At 36.2% G+C, this 18,006-nt stretch overlaps 1 protein-coding gene across 1 annotated transcript in view; it reads left to right on the top strand.

Annotated features, from left to right (window-relative positions):
- Positions 1-18,006, top strand: part of CAPN8 (calpain 8) — a 112,466-nt gene that overhangs the window by 85,679 nt on the left and 8,781 nt on the right. The window contains exons 13-15 of the mRNA XM_051993374.1: positions 2,792-2,854; positions 5,336-5,393; positions 11,949-12,013. Of these exons, the coding sequence (XP_051849334.1) occupies positions 2,792-2,854; positions 5,336-5,393; positions 11,949-12,013 (186 nt within the window). The remainder of the gene's footprint in view (positions 1-2,791; positions 2,855-5,335; positions 5,394-11,948; positions 12,014-18,006) is intronic.

Raw genomic sequence — 18,006 nt, 5'->3', positions numbered from 1 at the left:
CTCATCCAGGGTTTTGTTGGCAAAGATACTGGAGTGGTTGGCCATTTCCTTCTCCAGCTCATTTTACAGATGAGGAAACTGAGGCAGGCAGGGTTAAGTAACTTGTCTAAGTCATACACAGATAGTAGTGTCTGAATCCAGATTTGAACTCAGGTCTTCTTTAATCCAGATATAGCCCCTTATTCTCTGTACCTTTTAAGCTGCATGTAAATAGAAAGCATTTATGTAGTATTTTGCAATCTGCTTCCATATCTCATTCTATATCTCATTTTCAAATACTCTATGATGCAATCCTATTATTATCCCTGTCTATAGTTGAGACAACTGAGGATGATACAGAGTAAGTAACTTGTTCAGTCTGGGTCACACAGTATATATCTGAGGGGCAATTTGAATTCAAGTCCTGCTGACTCCAAGTTCAGAATTCAGCTGTATCTCCTTGCTGCCAGACGTGAATACATGATATATGACCTCTAAGGGAAATCTCCTTAAACTTTCTCCAATTGCAATCCTTTTCACTGAGAAATTTTTACATGACTTCGGGTATATAGATGTATGAAATAGGTATACAAATCAAACCTTTACTGATAATAAATCATGACCCCCACATTCAGTTCTGAGACCCCATATGGGATCATGAATCAGCAGTTTAAGAGGCTGGACTCTAAAGCACCTCCCTATTTTGAGACTAGTGAGTCTATGACTAGGGTGAATGGAATCATCTGGGAAGAGTCAGTTTGGAAAAGCTCCTGAGGATATGAGATTAAGAGCAGAATTTTATAGACACAGAAAAGCTTTGGCATCTGGAGCTTCAGGATAGAGCTGCTAACTGTCCCTTTTGTATGTGGTTGGTCCCTGGATGGTGATAGTTTGATTCTAATGAGGAGACCCATGCTGCTCAGCTCATGTTGTTGTCCCTTTGGGATGGAGCATCCTGAGAGCTGGGCTGAGTCCTGCGTATGGGCAGTGATATTTCAGGAAGAGACATAAGGGTTCTGGGGGTGGAGTAGCATCAGTGGTTCCTATTTTGTAGCCCCAGTTTTGTCTGCTTCTATGTCCAATCAGAAATTAAAGGATCCCCTGGTAGAGAACAAAGAGAGAACAGATGGAGACACGTATGACTGCAGCCATCTCCCCCACATTACTGAGGTTGGGTTTTGTTTTTGCTGGCTGGGTTTCACAGGTAGCATATTCTTTCCCCTGGCAAAGATTCGATGTGGAAGATCTTCTTGCCATAGATCCACAAGATCATTTCTTGACCTTTTAATCCAAGTAATATCCAGTCTTCATCATTAGGAGTTTCTTATCAAAGATGCTTATTGGCAAATGCATGTATTCCTTCCCCTGTGCTTTCTTTTTTCTGGTTATTCTGAGTCTCTCTACAGACACGAACATTTCCTTGGCGGGGGGGGGGGGTCCCTGTGTGGAAGTTAGTCCAGTGATAATTGCCAACATTCTGAGCTTCTGACACTCATAAACCAAATACCATATATAAACATGCGCTTTGTATGGCAGAAACATCCTAACTATCATTCTCCAGATGTCTTCTCTCTCCATATAAATATATGGATCATATATATATGTAGTCCTTCAGGTCAGGGATAGTCTTTTTTTGTATTCTAAGTGGTCTGGCATATAGGCCTTTTCTTTCTTTCCTTTTTTTCTTTCACTCATTTATCCATTCACAGAAATCTTGGGATCTGTGCCCTTTTGTCATCCCTCAGTCACATACCTTTTTTGAGATAATTAGAAGAAAAACACCATGGGGAAAACTAGAGTCCAGTTATGCAACATCCTTCCATCCTATTGTATAGAGACAGTTAGGGAGCACAATGGGTAGAATGCTGAGTTGAAAATCAGGAAACCCTGAATTCAAATTCAATCTCAGATGTTTGACTTAACCCTCTTTGACTCAGTTTCCTCAGTTTCCCTCCTACAGACATCTGTTGATGAGGAACCAAAGCGCATTAGTATCTTCTCTGCAACTTATGGTTATGCCTTAGAGAATTCCTATGATACTTTAAGGTTAAGTGATTTGCAAGGATTTTAAGATTAAACTTAGAGCTAGAAGGGATTTTGGATGCCATCAGGTGCAACTCCCTCATTTTACAGATGAAGAAACTGAGGCTGAGAATTGATGACTTTCTCAGGATCACACAGCTGGTAGTGGTAGTGTAGGGAGGGAAGAGATCATAAGGCAGACTTTCAACACAATATAAGTGATACTAATTGATTCACTGACTCAGACATGTTATTCAGAGGGTAACTCGCCCTTTGCCTAGCTATCTCTTGGGGGAAACTTGTGTATCTTCATCTCTTTTCTGAGTGGAATTACAGGAGGGGCTTTTAGCTCCTTGAAACTCTCCTTAATATTCTCATGTGAAGAAAGTATTTTATAAACCTTAAAACATTACATAAAGGTGAGCTATTGTTATTGTTTTCTTCGCTATATGGGATTTTCCTATATTGCCTGGTTAGAACTGTTCAACTCTGGACAGATCCCTAGATTTCATGGGAACCTCTTGCTGACTGAGGTTAATTTCTCTACAGATAATTTATCCTTTCCCCAATGCTGAAGAGTCAGGGGAATTCCCTTCTGCTCTTCCCTAAGAAGCTGACTCCTAGATTTCTGCTCCCCAATAATAACTATAATAATTGCTCATATTTCTGTAGTGCTCTAAGGTTAGCAAAACACTTTACATAAATTGGAGCTGGTCTTTCATTCATTATCTTTGTCCTCATCCTTGGGCTAATCAGCATGTGTTTTAACTGCATTTTTCCTTCCCTTTAGCCATATCCCAGTGAACAAATAGAAGACCAATTCAAGAATCTTTTTGAGAAGGGTTCTGGAGAGGTGAGTGGTGAATATGGGAATGAGGAAGACTGCTGTGAATAATTTCAAGGATCATAGATGATAAGCTAGGGACTTTTTAGGCTACTAGTTTAACCTGTTCATTTTATGAGTGAGAACTTGTCTGGGGTCATATCTCTCAAGTATCAGAAGTGGAATTTGAACCTATACCTTCTTGATTCCAAGTGCAGCATTCTTATCTACTATATCAGTGGTTCTTTGTTCTCAACTGTTCCCAATATTTTGATCCTATTAAATTTTTTTGTTCTCAATGTCTTGATCCTATTAAAATTATTGAGGATCTGTTTATGTGGGTTATATTTATAGATATTTACCATATTAGAAATTTAAAAAACTAATTTTGAATTTGTAGATTCTCTGAAAGGGTTTTATAACCCCCCAGAATTCTTTGGACCACATTTTGAGAACCACTGCACTATAATATGCTTCCTCTTTTTTAAAGCATTTTTATTTTCCTTTTCTTCCCCATCCTTCCCTAGCCCTCCTGGGGATGAAAAAGGAGTGAGCCTTTGTTCACCTCAAGAAGGCACCTCCTCCTGACATAACTCATTTTGAATCTCCAGGTCCTTTTCATCATTGAGAATTTATCATGAGCATCCTAGCAGTTCACAGACCAATACTCCCATATGGTTCTCTAGGGCTTGGTCGTTCTGGGGTACTTTATCTCTTTTCTCTCTCTCGAGTAAATAGCAAATCCCAGTCACACAGGTTCTGCCAAAAGTCTTCCTCCTCTTGTAAATTGGTCCTGTCGGTTGCAGGGCTTCTGGCTACAGAGCTTCAGCATCTGAATTCTCTCTCAATCAATACTCTTCAGAAGGAGAAAGAATAGCACAGTGCACGGGGAAAGAGAACTAAGTCAAGTTGCCCTGAGTTTAACATGCTGAAGATGCTGCTCGACTCTCCCTTTTGTTTTTGATCCTGCTCATAGAGGACAAACTGTTCATTCTGCCTCTTGAATTTTAGCCTGTACCAAAGTACAGTGGGGTACCTGAGAGTGGGTACCTGCATCATTCACAGAAAAAAAAAAAGCATCTTCCCATTGATCCTCCCATCCCAGCTTATGCTCGGTTGTTGATTACCACAACAACACAGAGACCATGAAGCAAGTTAGGGACAGAGCTGGGAATAGCACTTACAAGCAATCACATAAATACAGCAAAAGCTTTACTCTTGGATAGAGAATAAGGTGCCTTAGGGGCCTTAGAAATGGAAAGAAACAAAGGCTCCAGCTCCTCAGAAAGGTTCAGCATATATTTTTAGATTTACTGATGCATAGAGATGAAGATACTTTGGTTTCCTTGAAAAAGGCCCAGGAACTTAATTTTTTTTGTAGAGTTATTATAATGAAGAATACTGATGGACATTTATGAGTACCTTAAGGTTTCCAAAGGGCTGTATGTTATAATTTGATGTTCACAACAGTTCTGTAAGAAGGTATACAAGTATCATTATTGCCATTTTTACAGGGGAGGAAGAGGCTCAGAAAGATTGAATGGCTTGCTTCTGTTTGAAAGGCCAGTGAGAACTGGAGGCAATTGAAAATCAGGTCTCTCCTGTCTGTGATCCTAAGACCAATGTTCTTTCCTTTCTATTATCTTGCTTCAGTAATTTTTTAAGATAATATTTTATTTTTCTCCCAATTACATGTTAAGACAATTTTTTAAACTTTAAAAAAGTTTTCAGAACCAAATCCTGTGTCTTCCTCTCCTTGCCCCCTCTAATATAGTTTATACATGTACAATCACACGAAACATTTTTAAAGATTATTTTTAAAAGTTTCCTTAAGCCAGAAGTCCTTAACCTAGAGTTGTGGAAAGAATTCATGGGTAGATTTCAGGGAGTTTATGAGCTGGAATAGAAAAAATTATATCTTTCCCTTCTAATTGAAATTTGGCATTTCTTTCAATTATGATTACAGGCAATAAATCATTGTTCTGAAATAGAGTCCATAGGTTTACCAGAACCCAAATGATCATTCATGATGAAAGTTTGCTTGGAAGATGGAAACAAAAAATACTTGAAATGCATCAAATCACAGAACTTCTGTTTTGTAAATCATAAAGGAATATATAATTGTGAAATTATTAAACAGGATTTGCCTAATCACCCCAAGTTTACACAAAATATTTGTTTTCCTGAATCTCTGCTTCCTGATTTTAAATGGCTAGCCCTAGGAAGCCTTTGCTTCTTCTGTTTTGGGATTTAATAAATAAGACATAATCAACCTCTGTCAAACACAGAAAATTTTGAATGACAACATTTTGTAAAAACACATAGGATTTACCATCTTCATCAGCACCCATCTTAACTTAAGTTTTTTGAGAATCCTGGGTATGAATGAGAACTTATTTTTTGAACGATTTCAGTTGCTTTAAAACAGGGTAAAATTGGATTAAACTGATTCCCATGATAAAATTTCCAGTTTCATCTGACATTTTGAAATCTTTGGATTCTCCTTTCTAGGATTCTGATATCAGTGCCAAAGAGCTCCAAACTATTCTGAATGGCTTCTTTTTTAAAAGTAAGTTGCCCTTTGGGACTTTTTAGAGGTGTGATAAGGGAAATGCTTTAGGCAACATTATTCCCAAATTAACAGTGAAGGGGAAGGGAGAAAGACTCCACACAAATGGACGATATGGGATTAAAGATTTGGACAGCAGGACCTTTGACAGATCAATAATGGTTTCAGAAATCCATCCTCTTGGGGTTGCTACTTAATGTCAGACATGACAATGATTAAGGGAGGACTGGGGAGAAAGAGAGGAGGTTTAAAAGTGGTTTTGTGGTGATGATAGGTAGTAAACCTGCTCAGTTTGACAAAGATAATTGTCCACAGCATGATAGCAATACTACACAGTCCAACCAGGAGCTTTCCAGGCTAATTTAATCTACAATGACAAGCATGAGTGAAGTTTTTATTGTGTAAAAAAAATGATGTAGAGAACCCTTCAAGGAAAAGAATACTGGAATTTAGAATATTCAGATATTTTGTCAATCCTATGCAAAATTTTGTGCAGAGAAATACTTGCTAATTTTGAGTAGGTCAGCTCAAGTATACACAAAGACCTTATTGTAGATAACCAATTTTGAGAACTTTTAGGGATTAATTTTCAGGATATCTAGAAGACAGGAGGAATCTAAAGGCTCAGAAAAGCTTAGACCTTATTTGTACCAAAAAAACCATAACTGAGAGGCTATAAGTAATTATTGACTTCTGTATTTATGCTCCCATTTTGGTGAGAATAATGTAAACACTTGGAAGACACTTTTCAAAGATTAAGTATGTGCAATTCTAAACATATTTCCACATCTATCATGCTGCACAAGAAAAATCAGATCAAAAAGGAAAAAAAAATTAGAAAGAAAAAAAAAGCAAGCAGACAATAACAAAAAAGGTGAAAATACTATGTTGTGATCCACATTCAGTTCCCATAGTTCTCTCTATGGATGCAGACGACCCTGTCCAAAATAAGTCTATTGGAACTGGCCCAAATTATCATTGTTGAAAAGAGCCAAGTCCATCACAGTTGACCATCACATAATCTTGTTGTTGCTATGTACAGTATTCTCTTGGTTCTACTCACTTTGGAGGGCAATTTTGATGAGTTCATGGCAAGGGGATAATCAGGGTTCACTAATGATATCCTACAGCAGAATATATCTTGAGTCACAAAATTGACTGAAAAGTGTAGTGAAAACCATCCTATTGTGCAGATTGTTTGCTATAAAAAAGCATATGATTTGGTCAAACAAAAAAAATCACTTTGAAAACTCTTCTTCAAACAAATGTCTCCCAGGGATCTGTCAGAATCATGTAAGAGTCTATGAAAACAGGAAAAATAAAGATTATTTACTATGTCAATGCTCTGATGATCAATTCAAGTGATAGAGAGCTAGACTTGTAATTTTATTAGTGTAGGGAACTCCCAGTGAAGAACTTTCTTCCCCAGTGCAGGCTGGCACCTTCTTTGTGACTCATGGTCTTAGAGAGTTGCCTAAAGTACTGAGAGATTAAATCACTGGCTCACATAATCAGTATGTATCAGAGGCAGAACTTTGAATCTAGGTTCCCCTAACTTTGAGAGCTGCTCTTAATCTATTGTCACATTGATAATATCAGTTGAGATATAAAACAGAAATAGGGTCTGCCCCTCTACTATATAAAGTCAAGGGACTCTGGGAGCCATTAAGTCCAATCCCTCATTTACAAATGAGGAAACTGAGGTTTAGTTAAGTGACTTGCCATAGGTCATACAGTTAGTAATTTTACTATCAATAGTAAATCAAGCTATCAATATTAAATACTATCAATAGTAATCAAAGTATCAAATACAAGGAAGTATTTGAACTTGAGTTTTCCTGATTCCAAGTCCAGAATTCCATCCAATGCACTACAGGATGTCTGATATATGATTCAAATCATAGAGGGATTTTCTATGGATAGTGGGGTTCTCTAGATGATCCTGCTTGATGATAGCATTGTTCTAATTTCCCCCTGACCCACCTCTTGGCTGATAGTCAACTTTATTCAAAAGAGTTTGATTTAGCAATGCATATAAGAAGAAACAAATGGATAAAAAAAATTCCTATTGCTAAGACTATGATATAGAGTTGGATGGACAACCCATAAGTTTGGTCTATTTTGCTTCCTTAATTTATAGAGATGACCCTATGCTATTTAAAGCTATACAGTAGAGTGCAAGTCATGGCAGGTTCTACTATGTAAGAAAGATTTCAAATATGACCCTAGGACCAAGTTCAAAAAGGATCAACAGCAGTTGCCTAGTCAATTGATGATGAATTCTAAGATCATGGCAACCCATAAAACAAAGAAATATACAAAATGGCCTTCAAATTGTGTAGTTTTTTTCCATTTCTGCAGTTTCACTGGCAAAATAGTTGAAAAGTGGGCAGAGAGTGATAAGAATCATGAAGTTTCTTGCCCAACTATAACTTTAATTTAGCTCCTGCTACTCCAAATGTCAGGTCCAAAGCGTGATCAAACTACCAGAGGAACTGAATTGTATCATTTTGACTTTCTTTGAGTGTAGTTAAATGTAAGGTTGGCTTACAGGTTTTCTTTGGAGAGACAAATAAAGGAGTCAGGCAGAATTAAATTTGTAATGCATCCAAAGGCAACAAGAAGCATCACTTCATGAGATATTCAGTAATCTCATATCATGGTACTCAAAATAAATATTTGGAAAAAAGACTACCAGGAGAATAATTGCGGCTTATATAAGACCATATGTTGGAGAAGATAAAGAGTTAGAAAAATTCCATGAAGAACTAGATCTGAGATCCTCCAAATTAATCAGTATATACTTTGATACTTGCTGACTTTCATATAAAGGTAGACATAGATAAGGATAGTGAAAAAATGTATTGGAAAATATGGATCAGAAATAAAGACTGAGAGAAACTAGAGACTTGTAAACTACAAAGAAGCCTGATGCTTATGCATTATAAAAGCTTCATGTTTATACATTATAAATACTTTCTTAAAGAATATTTTCTTATTTCCAGGCTCTGGAAATAGTAAGTACTGAATAACATTGTAAAAAAAATGAAAATGAATATATTTTAATGACAAGAAATGATGGAGTCATTTCTGAATCAGCTATCATTGTGTTACATCAAGAGTCAAACCACCACCACTTTAGAGCAAAGGTCAAAATTTCTACAATGCTAGAAGGAAATATAGAAAAGAAGAAAAGAGAATATGTAATGAATACTGCACTAACATTTTAAAAGTTATTGATAATAATAAATAACATTGACGAGAAAGGATATGACACTGTTTAAGATCATTTAAAACAAAAGTTTAGCTAATATAAATTGATGACTATAAAGACGATATTTTTTAAAAAGCCTAAAAATGCCTTCCCTAGCAAACAGTTAATTTGCTTGCCACCATAAAGAAATAGAGTAGCCACGGGCACTACTGATTGAGAATACAAATTCACTGGAAAAATCTTTTTAAAGATAGAAGGATAGAAGAAGTTATGAGTAGTATTGCTTTATAAAACAAAAAAGAATTATGTGTGGGAAATCAACTGAAAATAAGTTTGTTAGAGATCTAATTAAATAATTATCCTGAAGGCATTTAATGATGAAAATGAAATAATAGCAAAAGGTAGATGGAAATGATTTGCAAAAATTTTTGTAACTTAAGTTTTTGATTATCAAGGGAAGTAGAGCCATAACTTTTAGACTTTACACAGTTCCTAAAGTGCTCATTGAATAGATGGTCGTGATACATAAAGAGAACAAATATACCAAAAGTAACAGGATTGGACTAATTGTACTAGAAGAGATCCATGCTGGAGGTTACACAAGTGTGAAGGCATTAAGAGATCAATTCACAAGGTACTTCCTGCAGGAAGTGAATATACCTAATCTTACTCAACAACTTTCTAATTATTCTTATTAGATGAAGCATGTAAAATAAGGAGACATATGATCCCTAAAGGTGTTCTTTATGGTCATGTTGAAGAGGGTTTTCCTATAGATGGTGAGAAGTATTCGAGATGCTCTTGTTTGGGGAGGATGTTGTGTTTGCACAAATCTTTGGAATAGTACATAACTTCAAAAAATCCATAACTACTCAAAACTACTCAAAACCATCCATACAAGAAAAATAAAATGGATGAAGAATTTTCTCAAAATATGAGCAAGAGTTGTTATGGAGTTCATCTATCTATCTGCCTGCCTGTTTATTAAACTATATATGGAACATATACTGCAAATGAATAAAAATGAGCCCAAAATTTAACAGGAGGGTGACAATGGATTGGATTGTCTTTGGAAGATTGGAAAATTCCTTTAATTACCCCGAGTCATTCAGCAGTCAATAAATATTTACTCTGCTTACTATATGATAGACATTGTGCACCCAGAAATACAGGCCCATATTCTTATTACCATTACTCTGCTAGTGTAGCTACAAACCATGTTCTAAAGGTATTTAAATAATTATAAATGCTTACTACTCAGAGGGAAGTAGAAGTAGATATGAATAGACTGTAATGTATAACAAATGAAGAGCTACAGAGAAAAAGCAGAATAGGAAATATCATCAAAGAAATTATGCTGTGCAAGAAGAATAACTAATTATTATAATTATATATAACATATAACATATATAATTATTATATAATTATAGTTATTATAATAACTTGTGTTCTACTAGATTATTCTTGATATTAAGAGAAAATGAAGGTAAACTCCAGCATACTGGTTAGACTACTTGTGGCAAAATTATAGGAGAAAACGGACAAGAATTTCACAAAGTGAGTAGGTTGCAATCTTCATCCTTTGAGGGAATATGCACATCACTGAGATAACAGATCAATTATTGCAAAGCCATAGGACTGACAATAATGGGATACCATATCCCAGAAAGATTAAAGTTGAGAGATCACCCAAAATGCACCGGAGAAGCATGTGATCAGCATGACTAGAATGCAACATGTTAGTGATGAAGAATTGAACAAAATAAGCAGCATACATAATATATATGTTATATATTATATATTATTATATATCTCCAGGAAATATATAATCATAAAAGAAGATGTGCTGGTCACAGAACAAGAATAAAGAATAACTGATAACCCATGTGCTCCATTGTTAGCCATACGATGTCAAGAAATCACAAGGAGGACCCTTAACTTGTTGCATGCATTTGTAAAAATTCTGCAAGATTTCTTGTAGGGTCGACCCACTTTGGGGAATTCATGGGAGTACATAGTTAACAATCATCAGAGTTAAAAAGGCAATTGATCTGGCTGATTTCTGAGGCTCCTCTTGTCTCTAAATCCTTGAAATTTGTGTTAACGTTTTCAGTTTCTTGAATCCAACAAGAGTGAAGCTTTTGAGCCTAAGCAAAAAAAACCTATCTATGTAATGACAATATAAACGAAAAAATCTCTAAGAGGAAGTTGAACTCTTGAGTTCTGAAAAACCAACATTGGTCCCAAGGAACAGATAAATACGATATACTTCCTTTCTCCTAGCAGAGAGCCATATAGAGCAGAATGTCACATATATTGTTAGATATGGTCTTTATGTTCATGTTTTTGTTGAACTGTTTTATCTTTGTGACAAGAGAGGGTTCAATCTGATGGGGGAGGAACTTTTCCTTTTATGTATGATTGTGATAGAATGACAAAATGTTTTTTAGAAAAGTGGATCCCTTGCAATGGTAAAATGCATTTACTCAGCATAACAGTCTAGTATGGGTTGCATATATTACCCTGGACTGTCTGCTGATATCTGTAGTAACTCTGTAGAAGTCAAGATGATTGAGAGACTACGGTTATCTCTTACACATCATGGGGATTAAGGGTATAGTAGCCTCATGATCTGGAAAATCCATGTAAATTTTTTTGGTCTTCCCTGCATAACAGAGAAGTCTTAATTATGGTCATATTAAAAGATAAAACATGTTGATATTATACAATATTGCAATGCATTTTATGTATTTCTGCATTTTAAAACTTTTTCTGTGTCTGCAGCTTTTTCAAAACTCCTTCCAAATTCCGATTTAATTTTTTATGCTGACCCACGGCACGTCAAAACCATAATGGGGAAAGTCACGATGTAGAAAGGATAACTGCATTTGGTTGTTCCAGGGCATCTGAGAGGTTCTTGGGACAATGGATCAAGTGCCTTTGTTCTTAAGACATTCATTTTTGTCCTTTTATTTGTCTCTATTGGGTTTTCCGTTTTAGGGGGAAAAAGTGAGAAAACAAGTGAGATCATGAACCTTTGGTCTTAACCTCTTCTCCTAGGTGTGAGGGAAGAGAGGGGCAAGTAAGACTGGGAAAACTGGGTCCTCTTCAGGACATCCATGACATTTAGTAAATGTCATGAAGCAGATGTGGTCCTCGAGCTGAGAGCAGATAATATTAAAGGGCAGATTGCCAACAAACTAGTCACATGGGTCTACTTTTCCTGCCAGAAAACTCTAAGAACTCAGGGCTGATACATTTTGTGGCATTCTGCCATGGACATCATTTCTCCTGTACTCAAGTGCCTCTGAAACTTTCCTTCTTTTTATTCAAACATTTAGGAACAGGCGTGAAATTTGATGGATTCAACATCAATACCTGCAGAGAAATGATTGGCCTTTTGGACGTATCCTTTCAGAGTCACTTTCTCTTGATTTGTAGGAGAAAAAAATTTAAAGCTGGAAGAGAACTCAATTTTCTAGATGAAGAATATACCTATGAGAAATGAAATGACCTTTGCAAGGTCATACAGAAAGTAAATATTAAATCCAGGTTTCAAACTTCTGTCTGGTGCTATTTCTATTATATTGTGCTCACTCTGTTTTTCATAGCCTCTGTCTAATTTTCCTCTAAACCCCAAAGTTATGAAACAAGCAAAGTTTGTTTTGGGGAGAAAGCTCTTTCCTGGCAAAGCTGCCATCAGATCCTTAATTCACATGAAGGAATAAATGGTTGATAATAGATTAATGTATTGTAACCTATGCAAGGGATGCTTTCATTTGAAAAGGGATCAAGATCTTCAGCTAAAGAAGATGTTATCGAGGTAGAATTTCAGGAATCGGCCAGCATCTGGAGAAAGATGGGGATGAAGTTGGTACCATATATTCCTCCAGCTGCCACATCTCTAGGCTGTCAGTGATTACTCCCATCACTGTGCTAGTATCCTCCCTGTCGATTACCTCTGCAGAAAGCATTTCTGGACTGTCTGCAGAACCAGACCCTAAAAACTCTTGTAGGCACATCCAGAGCCTGAACTAGTGTGTCTAAGACACCGTGTAGCATCAGAGCTTAGAATTGTTTATCATGGGATGAAGGCTGCAGCATCCAATCTGTGCTTCCCTCCAGCAACCACTCAGCAGGCAGAGCTGCATACTCTCATTACCATCAGCTTCTCCAATGTAATTGGTATTCAGCAGAGCTGACTCACACTGGGGAACACAACAGGCAAGCGAGCCTTCAAGTCTGACAGCAGAGCCAAGTCCCTGTGTCTACCTGCCTGCCAGCCTGGCTGCCTTCATGTTCTAAATGAGGGCTTAGTCAGCATGTTGGGTCTCAGGATACAGGGCTTTTTGGTATTTTGCATGAGATGAGGGACTTCAGATATTCCAGAGACTGAGCTAGGTATCTGGGTTAGATAAGGGGTTTATGCCTGACAATTTTGGGTCCAAGAGGAGGGCTAATCTCTTAAGGGAAAATTAAATCCTAAGGACAGTTCCTGGATTGGGGCAGTTGAGTATTAGACAATTAGAATAGGAAGAGAGTTTCAAGATCACCAAATTCAGCTTCTTACTTTTGAAACCAGGAAAAGGGAGAAGTAGACTACTGAACATGACCTGTACAAGGTCATAGAGTTAATGAGGGGCAAAACTCATCCCGTCATATTATACTGTGGACATCATCCTTTTTTCCTTTTTTAAAAAATTAATTTGCTACAGATTAATGTAGTTTCTGGCTAAAAAATAAACTCAGGCTAATGGTAGAAGTTCTAAGTGCAAAGTAAAATTTGCAATTCTGTTGTCATTAAGAGATCATGTATGAGAGATTCAGGGGCTTAGTGCCCTTCTTTAAGCAGCCAAATGTGATTAGTAGCAGCTGAGGAAACTGAGGCAGACAGAAGTTAAGTGACTTGCAGAGACACACAAATAAGTAAGTCTCTATATTTGAATTCAGGTTTTCCTGACACTAAGTGCTTTCCATTATCTGTTTAGAGCTAAAATCCAATCAATTCTGCCATTACTACAGGAATGGCACGTTAATCTGCTCCCTTTTAGCTTTGCTCTGTGAAGCTTTACTCCTCCTTCCTCAGTCTTTCCTTTCCAGATGTCACTTTCTCTAGATTTGTCATCTTTTCCATTAGAACATAAGCTCTCTGAGAGCAGAAGCTGCCTGATTTTATGTTTGTATCCACAAGGTCAAGCACAGTGCTCTGCTTATAGTCATTTTTTCATCCCTTCTTCTAGGAATAAAGCTCAGAAAACAGATTTCTTGTCTAAAGTCATACAGGTAATAAGTAAAGGAACTTGTATTTGAAGCCAAATCTAGTGTATTCTCCTCTATACAATGCTGTCCCCTTTTTGATGGCTTCATGTAGTTGTATACAAATCTTTAGTCAACAATATAATGAAAATACATCTATATAACAAGGTAGGTATTAATATTCAATAAACTAATCACTAAATATTTCTTAATATTCATATTTTAGTAAACACAGCTTGAAAATATATAATATTATAATATAAATATTATAAACATGTATCTGGGGATATAACATAAATATATATATAATATAAATATTATAAATATGTATCTGGGGATATAATATAAATATATATTATATTATAATATAAATATTATAAATATATATCTGGAAATATAATATAAATATATAATATTATAATATAAATATTATAAATATGTATCGGGGATATAATATAAATATATATAATATTATAAATATATATCTGGGAATATAATATAAATATAAATAATATTATAATATAAATATTATAAATATGTATCTGGGGATACAAAAGAAGAAAGGGCTTGCCTTCAACAAACTTACAATCTAAAGAAGAAGACAACATGCAAACAAATATAAACAAAGCAACATATATATGGGATAAATAGGAAATAATAAACAGAGGGAAGGCACTGGAATGAAAAGGAGCAGGGGAAAGCTTCCTGTTGACAGTGGAATTATAGCTGGGACTTAATGATAAATGCTTGTTAATTGAATAAGAACAACTTACCATGTGTTATTAGAGAACCCCTACTAGGTTTTAGTAGTTGTTATTAGAAAATAATATAGGGAAGAATTCTTTTTCAAGTGCACATGCTTTCTCTCTCCCTTTTTCTCATGCATACACACAAAGGTACCGTTCCAGTCTTAGAACGATGAGAAGCATGAATACCCTTTTCCTGGAATTTTAGGGGCCATTTTCATGGTCCTAGATGTCTCCAGTCTCTGTATCTTTCCTTCTTCGAACCCTTGTGCTTCTTAACTTAATTTTTGCATCATGAGCATTTACAGGGTGTTGACAGTATATTCCTTGCTTTGCTACAAATAGCTCCTTGATCTATGAGTCATCCCCATCAAGCCAGGCCTGCCGGTGTAGCTTCCTTTTAAGGGCTGTCTGGTAGACAAGCATTAAGCAGCAACCATTCGCTCTTCACATTGGTATTTGCATCTGCTCCCCAAGAGCCCCCGTGATGTTGTCTTCCCGTATCTTACAGGTGTTCTCATTTTTAAGTGTTTCCCATTAAGCTGTTTAGGCAGTTTGTAGTATATCAAGGATTGGCTCCACACCTATTACCATGAGTAGTTGTAAAAACACAAACTTTTTTCCCTAAGATTGGGTCTCCCTTCTTGCCCAAGTTGAAGAACAGTGGCCATTCGTGGACCTGTTCCTACTGCTGATTGACATGGGAATTTTGATGTGCTTTATTTCCATCCTGGGTTTACTCCCCTTGAAGCAGTTTAATAGTCCCCCATGATCTCTGGGTTTACCTTATTAGTGCCAAACATAATGGACACCTGATTGGCTTAATATATTTCAGCTAAGAACTCGTGAGATCAAAAGACTGCCAGCTGTAGTCTCCTTAGTAGCAGGGACTATAGGCATTTGCCACCACAACTGTTCCACAACCATTCTGTTCTTGGAAAGGCTTCATGGGTATCTTTCATAATTGGCAGACAGATCATTGTGTTAATGGGAATTAGCACCTTCATATATTAATAAAACAAGTTGACCACTGCTGTGGAGCTTTTGTACCTCATGAAAGCTGATGACCTTGTTCCAGTTTTGGCATTGCTGACAACAGATTAATTGGAATTGTGTAATTTTAGATCAGGATAGAGCTCTGGGCCTTGAGGTCAGTTCAAATACAACCTTAGACCCTTATTATTTGAGTGATCCTAGGCAAGTCACTTAACCCTATTTGCCTAAGTTATTTCATCTGGAAAATGAATTGGAGAAGAAATGTCTAATAGAAGACATTATATTCATGACTGTCCATCTTTTCTTTGCTTCCTTGTAGGTTATTTTTTAACTCTCTACTGAGTACTTTAAAATTTTTTCAATAGTATTTTATTTTCCAAATATATTAACATATTTCCCTATTTGTCATGTTGTGCAAGAAAAATCACACTAAAAGGAAAAAAAAAAAAAAACCATGAGGAAGAAACAAACACAAAGCGAAATCACTTCCAGTGTTTTATCAAAGAAATCCCAAATGAGGCCAGGAAGACTTAGACATGATTGAACAACAACAGTTTTAGACTTATTGTAGAGGTCATTTAGCTGCCCTCATTTCCCTAGTACAAATACATTTTTAGATATTGCTGTCCTCTTGGATCTGGGAGATAGGATGGCAAGGCACAAAGGACTTAAGTTCAATTCCTGGTTCTGCTAGTTACTACTTGTGTGACTGAGAGGACAAGTCATTCTACCTTTTTGGGCTAATCTTCAAGCTCTAAACCCAAATTTTTTTAAAAAAATATTTTAATCTTTAAAATATTTATGTAAAACTAAATGCAAAATAAGAATAAACAAAATAGAAAAAGAAAGACAGAAAAATGGAATAACAAAGCATTGTTATGTGCCCATCAGGAAGATTTTGATATATGTAACAATAAATTTCCATTTCAAGAAAACATATGTAATAAGAGAAGACATTATATTCATGACTGTTCATCTTTTCTTTGCTTCCTTTTAAGTAAATTTTATTCTCTGCTGAACACTTAAATTTTTTAAAAATAATATTTTATTTTCCAAATACATTAACATATTTCCACAATTGTCATGTTGTACAAGAAAAATCAGACCAAAAGGGAAAAATCCATGAGAAGAAAAGAAACACACAAAAAGTAAAAGTACTATGCTTCTATTCACTTTCAGTCTCCATAGTTCTTTCTCTGGATGTGGATGGCATTTTCTATCCCACGTCTATTGGAATTGCCTCGAATCTCTGCATTGTTGAGGAAAAACCAAGTCTATCACAGTTGATAATTACCTACTTTTCTTATTGCTGTGGACAATCTCATGTCACTCAACATCAGTTCACATAAGTCTTTCTGGAATCAGCCTGCTCATCATTTCTTATAGAACAATAATATTCCATTCTATTCATATGCCATAGCTTATTCAGCCATTACCCAATTGATGGGCGTTGACTCAATTTCCAGTTCTTTGTCATTATAGAAAAGGCTGCTACAAACATTTTTGCACATGTGGGTCCTTTTCCCTTTTTTATCATCTCTCTGGGATACAGACCCAGTAGTGACATTGGTAGATCAAAGGGGATGCACCGTTGTATAGTCCTATGGATATAACTCCAAATCGTTCTCCAGAATGGTTGGAACAGTTCACAACTCCACCAAGTAATGCTCTCCACCATTTATCATTATCTTTTTCAGTCATCTTAGCCAATCTGAGAAGTATGAAATGGGTACCACAGAGTTGCCTTAATTTGCATTTCTCTAATTGTAATACTATGATGTAAATATAAACGTAATACTATAATGTAATGTAAATACTATACTCTTTATAGAATCTTTCTTACAGATTTTCAGAATTTTCAGAATTTCATTTTTTCATCAGAATTTGTTTCCCCTATTTCTAACTTCTGCCATAACTCAGGATATACACGTTGAAAAAGTACTTTTAGTTCTAGGCTCAAGTATTTGGGTAGGTATCCAATACTTGTGTGGTGATAATAAATGGTGCTATGCTGTTAAGCATGGCTATTGATGGCTTTTATTTCCTACTTCTCTTCCCCCCTCCCCTTCCTCCTTATCTCTTTCCTAGATGAACTACTCCTTCCCTTGGATCAGACTTTCTCTCTGGTCACTCCCCAAGCTCTTCCCGTCTGGGAGAGATTTTCATTTTGAACTAAACCTGGGGAAAACAGTGGCAGACGCCCCATCTCAGGTCTAGCCCAGCTAGTCACAGATCCCTAGTGACTGCTGACTTTTTCATTGCCTAAAGGGATTCTGGTATAAGTATTCTCTCTCTGCCCTTGAAGTTGTAAAAAACGAGTCAATAATTCTCTTTTTTAGCTCTGAGCTCCTAGCCAGTGAATTTTTAGCAAAAATCATTGCCGCTTCAAAATTGCTATCCC

This window comes from Antechinus flavipes, chromosome 4 (assembly GCF_016432865.1).
Source record: "Antechinus flavipes isolate AdamAnt ecotype Samford, QLD, Australia chromosome 4, AdamAnt_v2, whole genome shotgun sequence".
NCBI classification, from domain to species: Eukaryota; Metazoa; Chordata; class Mammalia; order Dasyuromorphia; family Dasyuridae; genus Antechinus; species Antechinus flavipes.
Note: the sequence above shows the minus strand (reverse complement) of the source record. Positions and strands in the feature narration are given on the sequence as shown.